Below are 22,251 nucleotides of genomic sequence, written 5' to 3'. Positions count from 1 at the left end.
TTGGCGGAAACGAGATCAGTTTCGAAAAATACGGGTACGGAAACGGGATCGGGTTACGCAAAAATAAAAAACGAACCAATACGGATGTTGAGCCGGAAAGAATAACACGATCAAATATTCTCGAGTATACATTAACAAAATCACAAAATAATATACATATACGAAGTTATTAGTCCAATATTCACTAGTATGCCATATGTTAACATGTTAACATGCATAGTTAATGATTGGCATGTTTTTGAACATATCAATTTTTACTTTTTAGACATATTTTATGTAGATTAAAACGTGATGAAAAATGAAATAAATACGGGTTAATTTCATGTAAAAACGGGATTCTTCGGAAACGGACGAAGAAACCTCATTTTTATTTTTGTAAATACGGAAACAGAATCCCACAAATACAGAAATGAACAGACAAAAATAGAAAAATGAACGAGTCGGAACGGTAATATTTGGGTCGTTTTCAACCGTAGGGTCGGCCCGTCGTCCTCTTCCAGGCGCGGGCGGCCGCCTCCCACCGCCGGCGCGCGCCCGGCGCGCCAACTGCCGCCCCGCGCCAGCTGTGGGCGCCGCCGGGCCCCGCGCGTCAGCGAGGCGGCGCGGGGGGCAGTGGAGGCGCGCGTCGGACCGCATCTGGGTTAGGCAGGGGGCCGGGCGGGGCGGTCGCGGAGTGGGGCGTGACGCCAGCGCTGACCGGATCCGCCGGACACGGCGCAGCGCAGCGGCGCGGAGACCGCGGGCGCGCGGGGCGGCCGGGCCCCGGGGCGGGTAAGGAATCGTGCGCCATCGTGGGAGTGGGAAGGGGAGCGAACGCGTCCGCGGCGCGGGCAGGGGAGATCACGGGAGGGGATCCCGTGTCGCGGCTCACGAATCACAGCGCCGCGGCGGCTCCTAGCCGGCGGCTTTTGGCGCTGGCCGGCAGCGCGGTGGACTGATCTACCGTGCCGCGCCGCAGGAGCGGGGGTGGCGGGTGGGGGCCGTCACCGTGGTGGAACCCACCGCGTGCGGGGGAGAGGTCGTTTTCCACGGCAGCCAGCGGGCCGCGCGCGGTTGGTGGTAGCGACCTCCATCCATGATCCCGCCCGCCCGGCCGTCCACGCGGCCACGCCCACCTCGCTTTCGGTTTCCACTTGCCCGCGGTTGGTGGCCGCTGGCGTGGCACGGCGCCTCGGCATCTTTTTTCTTCTCCCCCAGCCCGCCGGCCGCGGCCGCGCCCGCGCCTGTCCGCCTTGACCACGGGAATTGCGCTGCGGGACATGGAAGTGGCCTTGTGGCCGATTATGTTAGGTAAAACACTAACAGGATGCTACTGCTTAATACTGGAGCGACTGTGCTGCTGCTGCACAATCAAAACACACTCATTCTCTTCCAAGACGGACAGTGGCAGCAGGCTGCCCGACCTGAGCGGCTGAGTAGGGTTTTTTGGTTCGGGAGCTAAATTTTATTTCATCTCATATTAAAGAGAATCTTAGTATTTAGAAGCATTAAATAAAATTTAATTATAAAACTAACTGTAGAATCCTTGGGCTAAACTGCGAGACGAATCTAATGAGGTATATTAATTCATGATTAGCGGATGGTTTTTGTAGCATTACTATAGCAAATTATAGATTAATTAGGTTCATTAGATTCGTCTGGGGAATTAGCACTCAGCTGCCAAAAAAATTATAAATTAATTTTATTTAATACTCCAAAATATTAAAATTACTTTTAATATGAGAGAGACTTAAAAAAATCCGCGGAAACAAAGCCTGAGCGGCAGCCACCACACGCCTCTGCGCTCTGCTGCCCGCCAAGTCCATGTCGAGCTCCACTCCGGCGGGCGACGGGCAGCGGCACAAGGCACCGCCCCAGACAACCCGCCGACCACGCTAGCGTGGCGCCATCTAGGGCAGCGCCTGACGAGCAAAAGCTACGGAGAGCACCGATCCCGACCGTCCTTTAAAAAGGCACCGAACAGTAGCGGCACTTTGTTCCCTTCCCATCGAGCGTTTTCCGGTCCTTTTGCCCTACTTCCACTGAATGATCAAGTGCTCGCTGCGCGGAACATCGGACGCGACGATGCCATGGATGGAATGGAATGGCCTGCTACTATCCTGCGCGTGGCATCTGTGACCCTGTCAGAGGTGCTGCTACTCATGGAGTCATGGTACCCGCACAACGCGGCCTTTTTCATGTGGTCGCTCGCTGGTGACATACGGGACCTAACTGCTGACCGCGCGGGGCGTTGGTGACCGTCAAACTCGAAACCCGTAGCCTGGCGGACCCAATCAGAGCAGATGCGCGCCCTCCACGCCGCAATCGACGACCCCGGGATGAGATGCCGACCGCGACGGCCCGCCCTACTCAAAATCCAGCGGGATTTTCCACTCAACTTCCCGAAATCCTATTGATCCGCACCGCGGGTAGATGGCGATCTGGTTGGGCCTCTAGCCGCCTGAGAAACCAAGTGGAAGTTTTGGGCTGGGTCCGGCATCGCTGCAAAAAGCCCAGCACGTTTCGTTCTGCAGAGCTCGCTCGGGGCCCGCGGGGGGGCATGTTTCTCCTCCCAGCGCTCTGACTCCTCGTCTTCCCTCCGTCCGGCTGGCTCCATGTCTCGGTGTCCCGCCCCAACGCACCCTGCCGGCAGAGCAATGGCGCAGACGCAGGAGCCAGGCTTTGGCTGGTTCGGGGACGAATCAGCAGCATCGCGGCCGGTGGCATCGCGGTGGATTACAAATTTACAATAGAGATGTACTGTAAGACGGATGCTGGTAGCTAACATAATTAGGCTGCAAATTGACCGTCCTTGGGGTTTGTTGCCTTGTTGGGACGACAAGCCCGGTGGCTCTGTGGTTCGTGCTACCAACCAGGGCGAGCGAATCTCCTCGACGATCTCCCCTCAACCTCTACTAGGTCACCGGTGACGCCAGTCCAGCCCCAAATGCCGAAAACAAAATCCGAATCAGTGGCGTTGCTGTTTAAAAGAATGCAGGAGAGAATCAGGCGTGATGTATACTGCTTGTGTTCGCTGTGCTGTGGCTGGTGGCTGGTGCTGATTTGTTGTGAGAGAAAAATACTGCTAGTTGACTGGTGGCTGGTGGCTGCTGTTGGTTTGGTGTAAGAAAAAAAATATTGTTGGTTGAATGCAGCGAAACAGTGTGACAGTATTGTCCACCTGAATCGACCAGCATATCACCGTAGCAGATTATCAAGGTGAGTGCCAGCCTGACAGGGGCATCCCCTCTCCGTACAGCGACGCAGACAGGATCCTTGCAATCCGAAGCCTCGGTAAGAGCATAGTATGGTAAGGCTCTCTTTGATTTGGGGGACTTTGGTTGGAGTCCCTAGGATTTATGGGACTTTAAAACCAAACAGGTGGGATTTTTAGAGATTTTTTAGGGTAATTTTTTTTTGAAGAAGATCCTCATGAGGAGCTTTTAGGAATTTTTGGGTTACAATTCCACCTACTGCCCCCTACCCTATCCGCATGCATGTAGGGAGAAGAGGTAAAAATGTCTTTTGAACACACCATTTAATGAGGTTTAGTCCCTTTAATTATTGAAAACAAACAAGATGTGACTTTTGTTTAGACCCAGGGTCTTTTGGATGGGCTAGAGACTTATGGAAACCAAACAGGGTCTAAGGCTGTGTTTAGTTTCAAAATTTCTCTCTCCAAACTTCACTATTCACCTATCACATCAAATCTCTTGCCTCATGCATGGAGCATTAAATGTAGGTAAATAAAAAAACTAATTGTATAGTTTTGATGTACACGACGAGACGAATCTTTTGAGCCTAGTTAGGTCATGGTAGGATAATAATTACCATAAACAAACGAAAAGTGCTACAATATCCGATGTCATCCTTTTTACCACTATTTTACGGATCTAAACACAGCCCAAAGGGTGGGAGCCGGCGAAAAAGGACACGTCAATAGAAAAAGGGCCACGTTGGAGAGAGAGTCCGGAGCGGGCGATTTCCTTCTCGCCGAGCTGATGCACAAGCAGGGTTTACAATTTCGTTTTTTTTCCGAATCCCAGTGATCGGCGGTAACGAAATTCCGTTCCGAAATTTCGGTGAATTTTATCCGATTTTTTTTTAATTTTGAATTTCAAAACCGAAATTTTCCGGAAAATACCGAAATTTCCCGAAAAATACGAAATTTTTCGGCGAATTTCGCCGAAATTTCAAACCCTGTGCACAAGATACGAGAAAAAAGCTACTCTCCCAGCCTCCGTACTAGCGAGAAACCATAATACTAGTAGGCTGAATACAAATGAGATGAAAATATTAAATACTCATCATCTCTGCTGCAGCTTGTTAAACTATCCATAATACTAACAGGCTAAGTAGCCGGCTATAGATGATATGGCATGAGCTTGCAGCCGGCTGCCGGCTAGATTATTAACCATGCTCTAAACAAAGCTCCCGCAGCGGCCGCACACAATCTACAACGGCTGCTGGCGGATCTAGTGGGATCGCCCGTCGCCGGGTGGCACATGGGCGCCAGCGTTCAGCACCGGGAACGAGGCGTTCCGGCTCGATCAATTCTTATCTTCAGGCTGCGCGTCCAGCCATCGTCAGCACGGAGATGTCGTTCAGAAAAAGCACGCGGCTCGCATTCGCAGCACACGCACGGATCATGAACCGTATCAGCCACAAGATATGATCCGTTGAGACGAGGCACGACCCTTGATAGTTTATGCCAGTGATGATATGTGCGCAAAGTCAAGGGTGTCGGAGCAGCAGACGAACCCGAATTTCTGCACAGCACATGTGTCTTTCGGCATATATACTCATTCGAGGTGTTGGTAACGAGCATTCTTGGTTAGTACTTTTTTTGTGAAAATTCTACTCATTCCGTTCTTATATATACGACGTTCAGGACAACCTAATTAGTTCAGTGGTCAATCGTTCTAACTCAGTTATTATCTTCATCTATTAAGAACGGAGTAAAATTTACTGCCATTGGCTCACCATACATGATACACCACGGCAGAATATAACCTCAAATTTGAATGCCCGTCAAGCGTAAAATGTTGATTACAGCTCTAAAAGTAAAACCAGTGCTGCGGTGTTTGCCATGCTAATTTTAGCCAAGACTCAAAAACTTTAGCAATGATACGAGTGCCAATATGCGATAAGGTTTAACACTCAACTTTAACCCAACAATGCAGTCCAGCAAATCATGATTTACAGAGTATAGGACATTTTCCTAGACAATGAAATTAGACTGACAAAGCGTGAACATTGGCTCACCGCTCACGTAGACACCATCCATCTCAACTCAAGTAATAAGAAAATTATCAGCCATTATATCAATGAAAAGCACCGATCATAAATCATAAATGCTCCCAGAAATAGGAGTCCATCTTATTCTTTCGTACAGTATATCACAATTACAGAATGGATAAACTGGACCGCAGTTCAAGTACTTAACAGACTGAAATACAACGTCGAGAGACCTCAAGATGGGTAAGAAAGATTCACCACCAGACTCCAGACAGGACCACTTGGTTACACCAGTAATGAACTATCAGATAATAATTCACATGAAAACAGCAACTCGACTCCACTGTGCACTGTGATTCTGTGAAATTCTTAGGCCTGACGCACACACAAACGGGCTACGCAAGGGTATAGTATTCCCTCTCGTGCCTGTCAGAGTCGAGGGCAACAAGGACATAAATGGCGTAGATGATTCCAGGGACATAGCCAAGGATTGTGAGCAGCAAGCAGATGCAGAACTCCATCTGTTGAAATGCAAAAAAGGCTCGCTATTAGTATGTTAATAATAAAGGGATTGGTAAAATCAATATTGCTATCGCGATAATGCAGAAATCCATGTCAACACTTCTTTCCAAAGGGTTTAATGATGATTCATATTAGTCAAATTAGGGCACTACTAGATGTGCTCACTCTTCGAATAGGAAGAACGTAGCAGTGCGATGAAATGCCATTGAGGCATTGACTAGTCTTAGACACAGACCGTAACATTGTTTTTTTTTTGAAGAAACTGACCGTAACATTGTTACAGCAGTGGAGTAGAATGATGGGGGCATTAAACACGAACCCATGCTCCAGTCCTAACATCAGCAGTGAACCAAACTGAATCCCCAAGAGGTGATTCGCCGTTATGGCGCTATGCTACAGGAATGAAACGAAAGCAGGAGATCTGCGAGGACGAGGCACAAGATTCAAACGCAGCACAGCGTCTGACGCTCCTGTGCTTGGATTTCAGACCAGGCACCGTCCCAGCAGCTTCGAATCGCAAAAGTCGCCTAGCAAACCAAACCTAGCTCGAAGGTAGCCAGACGCGGGGGACGGGTTCTCGATCTCGGACCAGCCAGATAGGAACCGTAGCGCGAATCAGGGCCACGAGCCCACGGTACGCACGCAGAGACAGAGGCGGGGCATAGGAACATGGGGGAGGGGCAGAGGAGGGGAGGGAGGCTTACGCTGCAGCAGCCGAATCGGAGGAAGACGCCGAGCGGCGGGAGGACGATGGCGAGGAGGACCTCCAGGAACGTGCAGCCGTTCGCCATGGCGGCCTCGGAGCTGATCGGATCGGAAGCGGGATGGAGATGGAGACCGGAGATCTGCTCCCCTCCCGTCACCCCTGGTTTCGTTTCGTCTCCGTTTCCTTGGTCGGTCGCCGGTCGGGCAGGGAATTGGGAATTTGGGATGGGGATGCCGCTGAGGCGCTGACTCTACCGTGCACCGACACGTGTCGGCAGCGTTGCCGGCCGGTGCTGCGGGAATGGGCCGCGCAGGTGGGCTCTGGGCCGACTTTGGGGAGGTTGGACAGAATCTGAAAGCCTTTCTTTTCCGAACTTTCACCTCATTTTCCGTGGGAAGCACCAGTGGCAGAGCCGTTTGAGGACCAGTAGGCTAAAGAATTGAAAGGACCAATAAGTTAATCCTCACGGTAGAGGATTACTAGGGCCTTGTTTAGATGCGTAAACTTTTAGGTGTAAAATATTGTAGCACTTTCGTTTGTATTTGGTAATTATTGTCCCACTATGGGTTAACTAGTCTCAAAAGATTCGTCTCGTAAATTATAGACAAATTGTGTAATTAGTTATTTTGTTTAACTACATTTAATACTTTATACATGTGTTAAAACATTTGATGTGATATGAATCTTGTAAAATTTTGAAATTTTGAAGGGAACTAAACAGGGCCTAGACTTAAGTATTGAGCGATATGTCAAGCACTCAAGCGGAAGAGGAAGTGATATTGTGGTGTAATGGTGTTATTATCCAATGAAGAGAAGCACTACATGATTGTTATTTAAACCTTCAAAAAAAGAAACAGTAGACGCTTGCACCCCCATCTTTTTTTAAAAAAAGCATGCACGATCACGAGCGCGAGACGCCTAGTGTACCGTGTACCTGATCGCGTACGGATACCCATCTGCCCTTTGCCCTCTCCTTTGTTAAATTTAATTAACAGCAGCTTGCGCGCACATGAGCCCCGCACGCACGCTGGGAGCGAATGTTTACAGCCTCCGGTGGTAGCCTTGGCCTTTTCTCCGGACGATTCGGCCAGGAATGCGTCGTACAACAAGCCCACATTCCGGTTCGCCGGGGTGGGGAGGAGAATCTGGGGGACCAGCAGCCTACCGAACCCGCACCTACTGTCACACACAGCCCCCAACTAACTAATGAATGGATTTAACTAATCCGCATGCTGGGGGCGCGAGTTACCGGATTTGGCAAGGCAAATCCAGCGGAATCTGGACCCCCCCGCGTGGGTGGGCTCCCCGCTCCCGCTCCCGGTCCTGGTCCGGCCGGGCCTAGCAGTTCAGCCCATGGTGATACTGATCCGATATCTATCGCCGAATCATGGTGTCAGGTCGCGTCGCGTGGCCACCTTATTTTTTTTTTAGCTCGGCAACGCGACCTGCGTGATCGCCCATGGCCGGTCGACCCCCATTGATCGATGGATCTCCCGGCCGCTGGTGGCGCACACATGGCGTGGCGACAAGCCAAGCCCCCAGGATCCGAGCATGCCACGAGAGAGAGAGCCGGCGCCGAAGGATTTGGAGGCGGCGACGGCGTGGTGTTCACAAAGATTCTTGCTCTGCACTGACTTGTATGGCCAAGTTGAGGGTCCAAATTAAATTATCCGCGACGAGCAGCGGGCACCGCCGGCCCGGAGATGTTGATAGAATTCGAGCTCCAAACCGTCCCCCTCGGGGCGTCGACGTGTCCGCGGCAGATTCTGTTGCTAGTTTGATGCCACGGGTGCACCAACTTTGCTCGTAGAATACTGTTGGGGAGCAGCTGACGTGCTCCTTTCTTCCCCAATCTTCTATGGCGAGTTAAGAACACCGGATGCTGGCTTTGGTGCCGTCCCCGGAGCGGCGCTCGTACAGCCCAGCCAAGCCGCCGCCGCCGCCGCCGCCGCCGTTTATAACTTTATATCTCGGCGCGCCGCTGCCAGGTGTCGACGTCGACGACCTCGTCGCGCTGTCCACCAACTGCGTACGCTTAGCCCTTTCCCCCCCTTTTTTTTTCTCCCCGTCTAGAAAGTAGAAAGGTCTGCTGCGGATGGAATAGGACGTGGCCTCACCGAAGGTGCCACGGAAAGGACCTGCGGCTGTTTTGATCTCCGTTCCGCCGTGCACAGCCTGCTGCCTTTTCCGGTCACGGTGAAGAAAAGGAGGCAAGAAGAAAGATCTCCGGCGTGGCATGTGGTCGTCGGGGCTCCGGCCACCTGGGGCGCGGAAGTCTGACGGCGACGGGGCAGGATCCTGCTGGCCTGTGTGGAATTATCTCGGGAGTACGGTCTCGGTGAGATCTCTCGGTGGTCCAGATTTCGCGAGGCGTGCGAGGTCCCGATCGGAGGCTGCTGCCATCGACCCGAGGGCACGAGATCTTTTTCCATGTGGTTCAGGGATTGGTGTGCTGACACCCTGATCGCTGTGATCGTTGCGTTGCGTTGCGTTGCGTTTCCTTTTTCTATTACGTGTCCTTGGCAATGTCCGCATCCATACATGAGTTGTTGGGGGAGAATTGCATGGAACTTTAAGAATGTATCACAAAATTGAATTCCAACTCCACTGATTCAAATTGTCCTCCAAAATTCGATGTGGAATCTAGTACCAAATGTTTAAACTCACGCTTCATGTATATGAAAAAAGTGCATTACGCCACCTTGGGCTCCAATATTGAACTAAAATCTGACCCATTCCCAAAATTCCAGATTCGACATGCTTGGCTCGGGCCAGCCAAACTGTTGGTTGATAGGCTCGGTCCGAAATATGCTAGATATTCAAACTTCACTGAATCGCTCGGCTGGCACGCTATCAAAACACAGGATTGGCAACCTTTGTTCTGGTCCAAAATACAAGGTGTTAATTAAGCAATAACATGTCAGCGCTACATTACTACTATTGGGCACAACTAGGAGGATGTGGGTGCCACTTGGTGACAATATATGGTGGCTAGCTTAATGGTGGACATATAAGCTTTGCTAGGGGATGGAGAAATGAACATGAAAAGGTAGGAGAGGTTTCCGACTTATTAAAATATAAAGGTTAGAGAAAGAACCAGAAAATCACTCTGTTCGGCTGATCTTCGCTGGGCTGCTTTGGGATGGAGCTGTTGCAGCCAGCAGTAGCCCCGCAGCAGCCCCGCTGCCTGGTTCAAGCTGGCAGCTGCAGTGCTTCGTTGCACCAAAAGTGGAGGGGACTGTGCTAGTTGACCAGCCGAACGGATGGTGGAGGGCAGCGGAACGGCTTGGGCTGCTCAGCCCAGCCGGAATCAACCCAACAGCCTAAAGTGGTGCAGCCGAACACGGTGAATAGAAACACACGCTTCCTTTCTACACGCAAGTTCTGTTTGGATCTACGTCTCTCATAAACATAGCGTGAGAAAGTGAAACACTACTTTTTTAAAAACGTGTCTTAACACGTATTTCATAGTGAAACGCTACTCAGAAGCTGTTTCTCGTGTCTGCTTGACACCCATTAGAAGCTCACGTTTTGCTCGACGTGAGGTCCAGTGGCGCGGATTCAACGCGGGTCATTCTGGTAGATTGTTTTTTAGTTCTTCCGATCAAAGCGATGCGCGGGACTCCTATCTCTTGATCATTCCACTTGGATACAGCTTCTTTAGAGGAAGCCTTCTCTTCATTGCGCTTGCCAAGCACACAGGACGTACTTCCAAACACGACCACAAATCCAACTGTATGTGCGGAATCTATCAACATTACAAGATTCAAATGACTCTGAACACGACGCATCATGCGAAAAAGGGAAAAAAGGCCGCCGTACACCTCCAAATCACATGGAAGGAGCGGGAGATCGAGAGATGATCAGCCCATATGGACGGCCAGGGCGTGTGGTGGATGGAATGGAGCCGGTGGCGGTGGCAGGGTGGGAGGAAGGAGGGAGGGAGGGAGGGAGGGAGGGGGCAGCGAGATAAGTTGGGAGCTGGCGGTGAATAGAAAAACGAGATACGCAATCTTCCCCGAATCCCCCACCCGGCCACCCCACCCCGGCGGCCCGGCCCCGTCCCTCCTCGCTTCCCTCTCCCTCCTCTCCTCTCTCTCTCTTTTCCTGCGGGCGGCCGCCCCCACCGCAGCCCCCGCACCGCACCGCACCGAAACGCATCTCCTCCCTCCCCCACACCACACCGCTTACAAATACGCGACCCACCCCACCTCGACCGTCTCTTTCTCGCATCGCCGCGCCGCTCGGCTCCCTCCCCCTCCTCCTCCTCCTCGTCGCCGTTGCCGACGTCGTCTCGCGCCACCGCCCGTCATCCTCGTAAGTTGATCCCGGCTCCTCCCCCCCCCGAACCGCGCGGCCCGTCCCCTCCCCCTCCGAATCGCGCTGCTGCGCAGGGTCGGGGCGGTCCCGTCCCGCGCGGCGGCAGCCCGGGCGGTTGGGCTTGCTTCGCGGATCAACCGCCGCGGGCGGAATGCGTGTCGGGCGGTGGCGACTGACGACGGGTCCCTGCGTTTTGCTGCGGTTGCAGGGTTGCTGCGCAGGGTCGGGACGGGGAGGCGCGGATGGGGGTGTACCTCAGCACGCCCAAGACCGACAAGGTCTCCGCCGATGGGGAGAACGACCGCGTACGGTTCGGCCTCTCCTCCATGCAGGGGTGGCGGGCCACCATGGAGGACGCGGTGAGTTGCGTCTGATCCCCTCGCGGTCTCCTATTGGGTGGGATTTGCCTCCCTACTGCTCCGTTCGATGCTGACGCCACTGGGTTGGGGGGCGATTTTGGGCGAGATGGGATCTGTAGGTGTTGATGCTCGCGGCTGCTTACATTAGAGGTTGCGACCTGTTGTTATTATGTGTAAATTTGCATTATGAATTGGTCTTTCCCAATGAATTGAGTCCCCAATTGGTGTTCTCCATCTTCCGGGAACGCGACAACCTAGAAGCAATCTGTCGTGATTTGATCGGCCAATGGCGCCTCCCATCTGAGCGAAAAGCTTGAGATAGCTGTTATGATGAAAGCTGGCACGCGCTAGCCCGCTTGCGATATGAGTTGTTTACGAGTTTGCGTCACTCTTCATAAGCATGTCCACTCTGCTTTGAAAACTGATCCACTGTATAATGCGTCACAGCATGCTGCTTTGCCGGACCTTGATGACTGCACTTCCTTTTTTGGTGTTTATGATGGCCATGGAGGTAAGTCCCAATCGTTTCCTATCAAGGTTATGATACTGTTTTCAGTTGCATTTATTACTAGATAAATCTGTATTGGTTTGAGTTTCCTTGAGAATATGGTACACTGGATTTTCTAATTATGTCCAGTTAACTGAAGGAGAGTGAAATTTTCTAAAGTACCGTTCCCATACTGTTTGAAAAATCCACCCGCATAGAAGCTTTGTATTTGCTGGCTAGCCTGTCAATTGTGCTAGGTGCCCTATCGCTCTAACTGAAGACACTGCCTGTGAAATTCATTGATGAAAACAATAGATTTTCTTAAATAATTAAAATGTTAATGAGTGGATGATCTCAATTAAACCTGTTAACAACATAGCACTGGTTTGTTTCTGTTCTGAACTTTGGTTGTACAAAATATTAAGCTCCTATTGTGGCTCTACAAACCAACAATCCAACTGTTCTGCATTTCCGTTTTAATGAGTACTTGTAACTTGGAAGTAGTCAAACTGTAAATATCACATGTTAATTCAGGTCAATAATCTTTGTGTACTCTATCGTGTAGTTATGCATCAGATGAGCAATTGTTTTCTCTGGTCGCATGACGTAGCACCCCCTTTTTATTTCAGGAAAAGCTGCATCTAAATTCTGCGCAAGACATTTGCATAAACAAGTCCTCATAAATGATGCAAATTCATCGGGTGATCTACCTGCTTCTGTCTATAAAGCTTTCTTAAGGTAAGTTTCAGGCTCCTTGTTTAGAATGCAGTCAGTTTTAGAAAATTGACATATTTCTGTTGTTGTAGTGAACCTTAACAACATTTTGATCTTTCAGAATGGATGAGATGATGAAAGGTCAGAGGGGGTGGAGAGAATTGACTGAGCTCGGAGAAAAGGGGAACAAGATTTCGGGTATGCTAGAGGGCATAATATGGTCCCCCAAGGGTGGAGATTCAGATAATCTAGGGGATGGATGGGAAACCGAGGAGGTAAAATGGCTCTTCTGTTTTTTCATCAAGAAGCATTACTTCTCTGGTGTGTGGATTTGTGGTCATTACCTTTTTTTTTTTGCGCGAAGCTTTGAAGTAGTTTATCTTAGAATACATATTTCATGGTACCACTACAAAATCTTCTCTGGTGCTTATTAATGGAACCAATATTTTGAATTGTGCTGGTACTTTCAGTGTTCATCACCCAAACTGATTGGTAAGCCCTTAATATCATTGCCCTATTGACTGATAGGATACCTTTCTCAAGTGGATATCCTGAAAACAATAGGAACAAATCAAATTGATTCATTGCTGAAGATCTTTGCTTCTCAGACTTGGATCCAAGGTTAAACATGAGTGGATAATATTCCATCTTTTCAGCTGGCTGAAGTGCTGAACATCTGATGAGCTTAGGTCATTCGGCGACAGACTTAACAACTACAGTAGAGAAATTTTTTGTACTTTTATTTAAAAATTTCATGCACCGTGATGTTCCAATACAAAGTCCTTTCATATAATAAAATTAATATATTTTTGTAGCATGGATGTTACTTGCATTCAATGTTTTACAGTCGTCCGACTAATCGCGATTAGTCGCGATTAGTCGGGCTTATCGTTCCCTTGGCACCGATAAGGAGCAACGACTAGGTATGAGCGACTAGAATTCTAGTCGTCAGATTAGTCGTTCGACTAGGTAGGAAAACGACCAGATTTGCAGTAATGGGCCGCGTCAACTGTGTGGTTGGGCTGCTAGGCTGGCATTAGGCTCATTAGGTTTTAGGTATATATGCACAAATGCATGTGCCTCAGACTCGCTGTCACCCAAATCTCACAAGTGAGTGATGAACTGACCATCATTGCGGTGTTCATGCTTGATATACACTATGTAATGTATAGTATACATATCATTTCGGTCCTAGCATGATAGGACGACTATACAGACGACTAGGCTCGACTAATCGTCCTGATCGACGACTAATCTCGACTAATCACCTTATCGGTGCCATGGCGACTAGGTCCGACTAGACGACTGTAAACCATTGATTGCATTAATCGCAAGATTTGCACTGCCAGGCCAGTGGACCTTTACCTACCCTTATTTTTTCCCTATGTTTTTTTTAGTTCTGTTAAACTTAGGGCATATCTTAACCCTTTTAACAAAGTTACTATATCAGGGTCCGAATTCAAATTTTCCTGGGCCAACATCTGGAAGCACAGCTTGTGTGGCTGTCATAAGAAATGATCAACTCATTGTTGCAAATGCTGGGGATTCCCGGTGTGTTATCTCGCGTAAAGGTCAGGTATGTTAGATTTCCACGTTCTAATCTCCAAACATAAAGTATAAATACCAGATTATGAGTTCTGTTCTCATCTGTTGTGCAGGCGTTCAATTTGTCCACGGATCACAAGCCGGATCTTGAGGGAGAAAAGGAGAGGATTTTGAGTGCCGGTGGATTTGTTGTTGCTGGGCGGGTCAATGGAAGTCTGAACTTGTCAAGGGCGATAGGTGTCTCTTCTCTTTCACAAGCATGAAATGCTTTGTCTTCACATACATCATGTTTATTTATTTTTGGATTTTCCTCTAGGTGACATGGAACTGAAGCAAAATGAGGTTTTGCCAGCTGAGAGACAGATTGTGACTGCTGAACCTGAGTTGAAAACAGTGAGTTTTGTCGGTCCCTTTCTATCAATACTTCCTTTTCTTAAATAAAATTTACTCAGGATTGCTTGGCTTCTGATCAGGTCAAGCTTTCTGAGGATGATGAATTCATTGTTTTAGCATGTGATGGCATATGGTATGATTTCAGTCTCTACCCAATGCAGCTTTGGAACTATAACTCAGTTACTTTGTTATATACATTTACATCCATTTTATTTGCGTGCACTGTCTGCTTGCGATAATAAAATCCTTGAGAGAATGCCATAATCAATCTTGACCAGTTCTCATTGTATCATAACTCCAGAGAAGAAAGATAATGCAATCATTCTGTTGCCATGACTTTGTTTGAACACATATTACAATGATCATCACAGGGATCATTCCTAGCACACTTATCATGAAGATTTGTGAGAAGCCCATAACTAGAGAATGATTTGTCTGGCAAAAGTGTTTATGAACCTATTACCTTGAAAATGTTATTGTTCAAACAAATGCTGCTTTTGAAAATTAGACAAGCAAAGTTTAGTGCATGAGTAGATGTGAACATTAAAAGCAAAATATCACTACATGTATATTTAATCTACATTTTTTACACCATCTTCAGATCATACATAGATGTGAGCAAATATCTCTTGGGAGGTAGGTTGCACCAGGATTTGCAGCTACTGATATGTAACTGCAATTTTCTAGCATAGTTAGATGGATGGATAATGGATGTATCCATATTGTACACTACTTCCTCCGTTCCAATTATAGGTCATTTTGTCATTTCCAAATACATAATTTTTGCTATGCACCTAGATATACACTATATCTAGATATATATAAAAAACTATGTATCTAGAAATGCTAAAATGATTTATAATTTCGAACGGAGGCAGTATTAATTTAATTTGTATTGGGGTCCTTATTTGTTCAACCTACGTGAGCTATATGCCTAGACCGATACGAGGGCATTTGTTAAACAAGGCAATCATCTCAAACTTTCATCAGGGCCAAATATTATGCATAATATGCATTGAACAGGCGGCGTTAGAGAAATTTAGGTAGATGGTACTGGAGCTCTATCGCAGTTGTCCGTAAGGCATTAGTGGTTCCACAAAATAAAGCTAGCACCCTAGATAGACAAGCATAATCATCTTGAGGCTGTAGTCCTGATATTTTGGTTCATTTGCTTTCCATCCTGCTAGCTTGAGGTAAGTTTGGCATTAACACTTCTGCATTAAATTTAATTGGCACTTTTTTGTATTATTGTTATTGATTTGTAACCTGATTTCCCTTATGACAGGGACTGTATGACAAGTCAAGAAGTGGTTGATTTTGTACATAAGCATTTGAACACTGTAAGTTTAGCACATAACTGTGTTTGGGTACCATTAAGTTTAAAATTCGTTCCCTCATCCACCCCCCAAAAATATTCCACAGGAGGATAAGCTATCGGATGTGTGTGAGAAGTTGCTCAACCGCTGTGTGGCACCTACATCTGGTGGCGAAGGATGTGATAACATGACTGTTATCATTGTTCAGTTTAATAAACCACTCTCTTCAGCTGCTACTACTAGTACCGAGCAGCCTGCAGCAACTGCAGAAGAGATGCGGCCAAAGTAAGTTTTCCTTGGACTGACACAACTACATCATACACAACAGTCATTGAAGCCTCAGTGTTGTAAAATCCAAAGTTCCTCTTTCAGAATTTGAGTCCTTGCCTTTGTGAACAGCGAGCTCGGCGGCCCAGACGACCCCCAGAAGTAGGATCAAGTAGCACACCATGCTGGTGGAGCTCTAACCGGTGGGTAATAGACAACGAAAAGGATAGTGAGTGGTGTACATAAGAAAAGGGATTCTATTCGACAATCTCTATAGGGTTTGTTCCTTCTTTCTAGTGTTCAGAGTCGTCGCAATCTGTAATACATGGCGTGTTGTTTCTTAAACCGGGTTTTGTGAAATGCATGGATGAGTTGTCAGTAGATAAGCATTGCTCTCAAAAAAGATGGCATTGGGACCGGATAATTCCATATTTTGCTGAATCTGTAGCAGTTCTCGTTCAGCTCAACGTTACTCGAGACACAGGCAGTTTCGCTTGCAGAGAAGTTGATGAAGACCCATGAAACGGGAGCATAGCACACAAATAGAACAAATAAAAAATAGAACAAATAAAAAATGTTCAGAGAAATCTGGGAATCAAAGTCCTAGCAGAATGCACCAAAGGCAGCCACGGCGACAGCGGTTGCCGCCAGCCACGCGGCGCTCCTCGTCCTGAGCGCTGCCGCGGAGGCCTCTCCCTGCGCGCCGGAGCCATTAGAGGAGGCGTTGTGCCGGAGCGGGTGGACGGTGATGGCGACCTTCATGCCTTGCATGCAGAAGCCGTTGCCGCAGATGAAGTAGTAGCGGCGGGCCTCGGGGAGGGGGATGAAGTCCTTGCCGGAGGTCCAGTTGCCGGCGACCCCGTCCATGGTGCAGTTGTCGTACCCCGTCTCGTTCACCTCGAACACGTTGTGCGTCCCCTTCTGGTACCGGAACGCTGCACAGCCACGTCGCGTCGTCAGCAGTGAGGCCTCGAATGGGAGCTGAAGCGGATCTACACTTTGCTCCGCCAGGGCGAGGGCGAAGGAGTGGACTTACAGATGAGGCCGCCGACGTAGAAGGTCTGGTTGCCGGACCAGAGGGAGTAGTTGATGTTGGGGTTCCACCCGTGGTTGGCGCCCACGATGTGGTCCGTCGCCGCCGACGGATCGACCGCGAATCCGGCGAGCACGGCGACGACCAGGAGCCACGACATTGTGGCTGTGGGCGACCTCACCGTCAGGAAGACGGCCTTGGTGGTGTGTTCAGAATAGGAGCGAGAGCGACGAGGAGGAGAAAGAGCAAGTTGGAGCGCTGTGCCTCAGTGCCTGTGCAAGGAGGAGAGAAGACAGCAGCAGCACCAATGAGATTGCCGGTGTCAGTCTCGAGTAGTATGAATGAATGAATGTGTATGATTTTTCTGTGGATTGTGGCCCACTTATTTTGCCGGGACACCACGGGATTTCAGCACAGTTGGCGGGAACTGAATCTTTTTCGCGCCACGGCTGGCTACCAGCCTCCCATATGCCCCGGCGCCAGAGCCAGCGCCCAGCGGCCACCCGCTTTGGCCTCCATTTTCTGGCGATTCTCCCAGCTGGATGAATGGAAAACAGCAGGTGTCCGCCAAAAGGGATGCGGCTCTGCTAAGTTTCTCCATCCGATGGTCTCTCTCTTGCGATCCTACTCTTGAACAACAAAACAACTATAGCACCCCCAGAATTTCATTTCCCCCTTGGTGCGCTACACCCGTTGTTGAATCATGCAGGGCAGTTTGATAACGAATTACTGATGCTACGAGCAAACTCTGGAAGCAGCATAATGACTTGATGACAACACACCGCACTTACAAAAATGTCAAACACTAGATTTACAGCGCAACAAATGCGCATTGCTGGAAACAAGATTGGAAGCAAACTGATTGCCATCAGGGTATTTCATACTGATGCTGCTGGAACCTTACAAGTAATTCAACCAGGACCAAGCATACCGAATATAATGAATTGAATTTATATAGTGGCCCACAAAAATTTCAAAAGGTACAACTCCATCACAATGTGTGCTCCCTTATATTCGTCTCAGTTTCAAATCACTAAGGTGTATCATCTGACAACAACCAAACACAATCATTCATAAACTAAATCCTAAAAAGCAACTTTTCCTGAAAACCTTAACAAAAAGGGGGATTACTCCCCACTCCACATTAATCATACAGTTCTCTTGACTCGATCACTGAAACATGAGCATTGTCTGTCGTGTTTGCACCTAATCGATCTTCACTGACGAGTAAATCAATCTTGTGAACCAGAAGCAGGCACAGAAACCTATAGTGCCGGTCAGCACAAAGAAGGCATAGGAGGCGAGGAGCATGTACCCGAAGTACAAGATGCCAGACACCACCTTAGTTATCTGCAGCTTTGTGAAGAAGTAGAAAGCGGCGTACAGGAAGAGATACAGAGCAGAGGATCCTGAGGTGAGGTAAGACCTCCACCACCACATGTAGTCCTCACTGCAAAGCTGGAAATAGCAGAGCACGATTGTGATCTCGGCACAGGTGATGATGAGGATAACAAATACGAGGAAGAGGAAGCCGAAGATGTAGTAGAACTGGTGCAGCCAGATGGAGGTGAGGATGAAGAATAGTTCAATGAAAACTGCTCCAAATGGGAGAATGCCACCGATCAGAATGGTGAAGATTGGATTCATGTACCAAGCTTGCTCAGGTATCTGTCGTGGAATCTTGTTCGTCTTCACAGGAGGTTCCATGGCAGGTTTCTTGAACCCAAGATAGCTCCCAACAAAGACAAGAGGTACTGAGATGCCAAACCAGAGGAGGACCAAGGCAAACATTGTGGTGAAAGGAACAGCACCAGATGACTTCTCCCCCCATATAAGAGCATTCAAGATGAAGAAAATAACAAATGCAACCCCTGGAAACAGGAAAGCCGTTTGCAGGGTAATCTTCTTCCACTCTGAACCCTTGAACATCTTGTAGAGACGTGAAGAAGTATAACCAGCAAGCAGTCCCATCAAAACCCAGACTAGAAGCATTGCAGTCATCAGTCCTCCCCGGTTTGATGGAGAGAGGAAACCCAACACAGCGAAGATCATTGTAACTAGCAGCATGCCAAAGAATTGCACACCAGTGCCAACATAAACACAGAGTAAGTCAGAGTTGGTTGGAGGGCGGAACACATCTCCGTGAACAAGCTTCCAGCCAGTTTCCTCTTGTGCTTCTTCTTGAGTTTCAAGCTGATTGTATCTAGAGATATCTCTATAGAGAGTGCGAAGCATTATCATGGCCACCATACCAGATAGGAAAAGCACAATCATGAGAGAGTTCACAATAGAAAACCAATGAATCTGATCATCAGTCATCAACAAGTAGGTGTCCCAACGGGAGGCCCACTTGATTTCACTATCCTGCAAAAGTAGTAGAACGTTCCAATTAGATCAGCATGGATAAGCATTCAAACAGTACTTGTAGGAAACTGCTTACGCTAAAGCAGCTAAACAAATTTAAGCTAAGCAACTTCTGAATCCCCCACTCTAGTACCTCAAAACGAACATCATATGTGAATATGATCTCCTTTCCAGCTTCAACCTCCTGAGGAGAATCTGAGTTCGTTACAAATTTGCTCGCATGAGGATCACATGTACTCAAGCGAGTGTCTGCACCGTTCCATTTATCGTCGAACTGATGCTTGACACTGGCCAAATATGTACCAAAATACCTTAGGTACATTTCATAAAGCACAAGACAAATAGATGCCTGCAAGCAAAGTTGAAAGTAAACCTGTATGGGTGGACCTCAAATCCCACTATTCTTGAAAGTTCCGAATCATCATCCCTGTGATACTTCACTGTAAATGACAAGTGGTTGTGAATGAAGTATTTCTCATCTTTACTCTGAAAAAACATTTGTATGGGAATTTATTAGTCCAATAAATATTGAATAGACACAGGTTTTTAATAAAAGATAAAGATCGCATAATAAAGTAAGCATTAACTGGCATAAAGACTTACTCCAGCATACTGGCCTTTAGCACCAACATGATATCCACCTTGATAAGCAATACTGTTCCTATTTTGCCTTGCAATAGGTACAACTAGAGGGAGGTTGTCCAGAATCCTGTGAGGCAACTTATACAGCTTTAGAAAATTACTGTGTTAACTCGATTGTAATGTTACCCAAATAGATCATAGTCCTTACATGTTCACACGGTATTCATCCTCTATCTTTTCCTTGAACTCCTTGGCTGCTTTCTCATCAATGGTTGCTTTGCAGACAATCTGACACATCTTGGGCTCTCTCATTTGGAACTATATCCCAAATAACAAGCAGAATGATAAAATCTCCGTTAGGAACCTTACCCAAGGACATAAAACCTCAATTAATCTATTACGTCATGCAGTACTAACCACGTAAGGAGAGTTCTCAATTCGATCACCACGAAGAACCTCACCAAGATTTTCGGCACTGTCGACTATGGTAGCTGGCTTACAGAATGGAAGGGAGTAATACGTATACGGGAGTTGAGTCTTGATCGATGTCAACTTATTCACCTTCACTTGAAGCGGATCACCCTGTGCACAAATTATGAGACCAATTTAGCAAATGCTGGCAAAATAAAATGGTATGATGACACAATGAATGGCACTTCTTTACAATGAGTAATCCTCTTCAAGATATCAGATTATATAATGTAGCACCTCATTTACGGATTTGTGAGTGGATGCTTCATTCAAATATTTCACAGTAGATGTAATTAAATAAATTTCCCTTATCTATTTTTTTACTGTAGTGCAAAAACAACACCAAACTCCAGTTCCCACTTAGGTTATGTTAGTGTACGGATACAAGATCGCAATGTTGACTTTTCCACGCAGGTTATAGCTTTGATCACATCAAAATCTAGGTGTTATATTTCATATCAGGACGAAAAATCAGACCAGCAAACTAAATTGAACGGTTGCGCTAGTATGCGAATTGACGTAAAACATGTGAATCGCATGCCCGCCTATGGAAGTACGGAACGAAACTAATTGAACCGGATCACCAATCGTGGAAGCCGCACACAACAGACGAACACTCGAGCTGGTCAGCTGGATCTTGGATCCCAGCCCCGGTAGCGGCACCGCGTTGACCAGATCCACCTCCGAACACGAGCACCGTTACACAACCATTCCCAGGAGCACAACGTGGGAGAAGGCAAGTCGCAGGGACCCAACTAACCTTCGCGAAATCGCTCGGGGCGACGCCGGGGAGGTAGAACCCGGCGGCCGGCGCGGCGACGGCGAGCAGGACCGCGAGCGCCGCGGCGCACCGGAGCATCGCCGGCGCCCGCATCGATGAGGAGGCGGGGGGAGTCACCGCCCGGGGGATCGGGCTCCCGAGATCTGCGAGGCGAGGCGGTGGGTGGGTGGGTGGTGGGCTCGCGGGCTCGGCGTGGCGCGCGAGGTCGGGTGGGTGGAGACGACGACGCGCGGCGCGCTGCGAGGAAGAAGCTTCGGGCGACCGGTGGGTCTTCCCGGGGTTTTTATCGGCAAATAGGTTTTACGACTAGACCCCTGGAGAAAAATGTAATTACACGGATAGTGTCGGTTCGTTTGGTTCGAAAATTGACCTCGTATGCCGTGGCACGTGCGAGGGGCGTGATGCTTGTTTGACCCGGCGATGATGGGTTCATGGTGTTTGCCCGTACGTGTACACTAGGTCTGGTACATGGACTGTAATTTGGTGTCGCTTGTACAGATTCCGTGAGTGCGTTTTATCTACACTTCTATTGAGACGTGCTAATACGTTTTTTCCCATTAGTTCTTGCTTCCGAATTTTTTTTTTCTAATAAGTGAACTTTGGATTGAAAAAAATGTAGTACTAATTTAATGAATCCAACTGTGGGCCTTTTCATGCTCGTTTGTGTATTTTATCCTTACATACATAATCTATAGATTCAAATGTTACACGGTTTTCTTATTTCTTCATGGTAACAGTGGCGGAGCCAGACACAGATCCAACAGGAGGGGGTTACGATCAATATTTTCGTAGAAATTACATACATAGTTAGCTGAGTAATATGCAAAGTGGAGGATTGCTATTTTAGAAACAAACTAGCATCTCGTAGTCCTCTACCAAAAGGAAAGTTAGTAGACCATCTAGTTGACTACATCTTATGACGTTCCGATTGGTGTTCTTGCTTGCCTAGTAGCTAGCCCTTAGAATTGCAATGCAAAGTATGCAGCCAAGAAAAACAGCAAATAAAGGAACATTACACCGTATCCTACGTGGCGAGTTAAGTGATGTGCTGCAAGCTCCTAGTGCTATAATGCTTGCTTGTTGCTTTGTGCTAATTGATTGGAACCAGATGCTAGTGAATTTTTTGAACAATGCACGGTGTGTGTGTGTGTGTGTGTGTGTGTGTGTGTGTGTG

The 22,251-nt window shown here is 47.9% G+C and overlaps 4 protein-coding genes across 5 annotated transcripts; 1 reads left to right on the top strand and 3 right to left on the bottom strand.

Annotated features, from left to right (window-relative positions):
- Window positions 1-5,301: 5,301 nt before the first annotated feature.
- LOC120686924 (hydrophobic protein OSR8-like) lies at window positions 5,302-6,686 on the bottom strand. The gene is made up of 2 exons (XM_039969126.1): window positions 6,444-6,686; window positions 5,302-5,738 (listed from the first exon to the last, which is right to left on the bottom strand). The coding sequence occupies exons 1-2, from the start codon at window positions 6,528-6,530 to the stop codon at window positions 5,613-5,615; spliced, it is 213 nt and encodes a 70-aa protein (XP_039825060.1). The 5' UTR covers window positions 6,531-6,686; the 3' UTR covers window positions 5,302-5,612.
- Window positions 6,687-10,582: 3,896 nt separating this feature from the next.
- On the top strand, window positions 10,583-16,287 carry LOC120686884 (probable protein phosphatase 2C 70). 2 transcript variants are annotated; one of them, XM_039969088.1, is made up of 12 exons: window positions 10,583-10,762; window positions 10,974-11,124; window positions 11,572-11,635; window positions 12,241-12,349; window positions 12,447-12,600; window positions 13,776-13,901; window positions 13,984-14,107; window positions 14,187-14,263; window positions 14,344-14,396; window positions 15,549-15,603; window positions 15,686-15,864; window positions 15,979-16,287. In XM_039969088.1, the coding sequence occupies exons 2-12, from the start codon at window positions 11,008-11,010 to the stop codon at window positions 16,010-16,012; spliced, it is 1,092 nt and encodes a 363-aa protein (XP_039825022.1). In that variant the 5' UTR covers window positions 10,583-10,762; window positions 10,974-11,007; the 3' UTR covers window positions 16,013-16,287. The 2 variants fall into 2 exon arrangements, with proteins under 2 accessions (XP_039825022.1, XP_039825016.1); XM_039969082.1 differs by having other exon boundaries at window positions 10,589-10,762; window positions 15,952-16,287.
- Window positions 16,278-17,236, bottom strand: LOC120686916 (mavicyanin-like). The gene is made up of 2 exons (XM_039969116.1): window positions 16,883-17,236; window positions 16,278-16,781 (listed from the first exon to the last, which is right to left on the bottom strand). Exons 1-2 carry the CDS (start codon window positions 17,037-17,039, stop codon window positions 16,450-16,452), a joined length of 489 nt encoding a protein of 162 aa, XP_039825050.1. The 5' UTR covers window positions 17,040-17,236; the 3' UTR covers window positions 16,278-16,449.
- A 493-nt stretch (window positions 17,237-17,729) lies between these two features.
- LOC120686830 (transmembrane 9 superfamily member 8-like) lies at window positions 17,730-21,327 on the bottom strand. Its single transcript, XM_039969035.1, has 7 exons — window positions 21,057-21,327; window positions 20,243-20,407; window positions 20,034-20,143; window positions 19,847-19,952; window positions 19,617-19,729; window positions 19,377-19,530; window positions 17,730-19,243 (listed from the first exon to the last, which is right to left on the bottom strand). The coding sequence occupies exons 1-7, from the start codon at window positions 21,168-21,170 to the stop codon at window positions 18,086-18,088; spliced, it is 1,920 nt and encodes a 639-aa protein (XP_039824969.1). The 5' UTR covers window positions 21,171-21,327; the 3' UTR covers window positions 17,730-18,085.
- Between the last annotated feature and the right edge of the window lie 924 nt (window positions 21,328-22,251).

Source organism: Panicum virgatum, chromosome 2K, assembly GCF_016808335.1.
Source record: "Panicum virgatum strain AP13 chromosome 2K, P.virgatum_v5, whole genome shotgun sequence".
Lineage (NCBI taxonomy): Eukaryota > Viridiplantae > Streptophyta > Magnoliopsida > Poales > Poaceae > Panicum > Panicum virgatum.
Note: the sequence above shows the minus strand (reverse complement) of the source record. Positions and strands in the feature narration are given on the sequence as shown.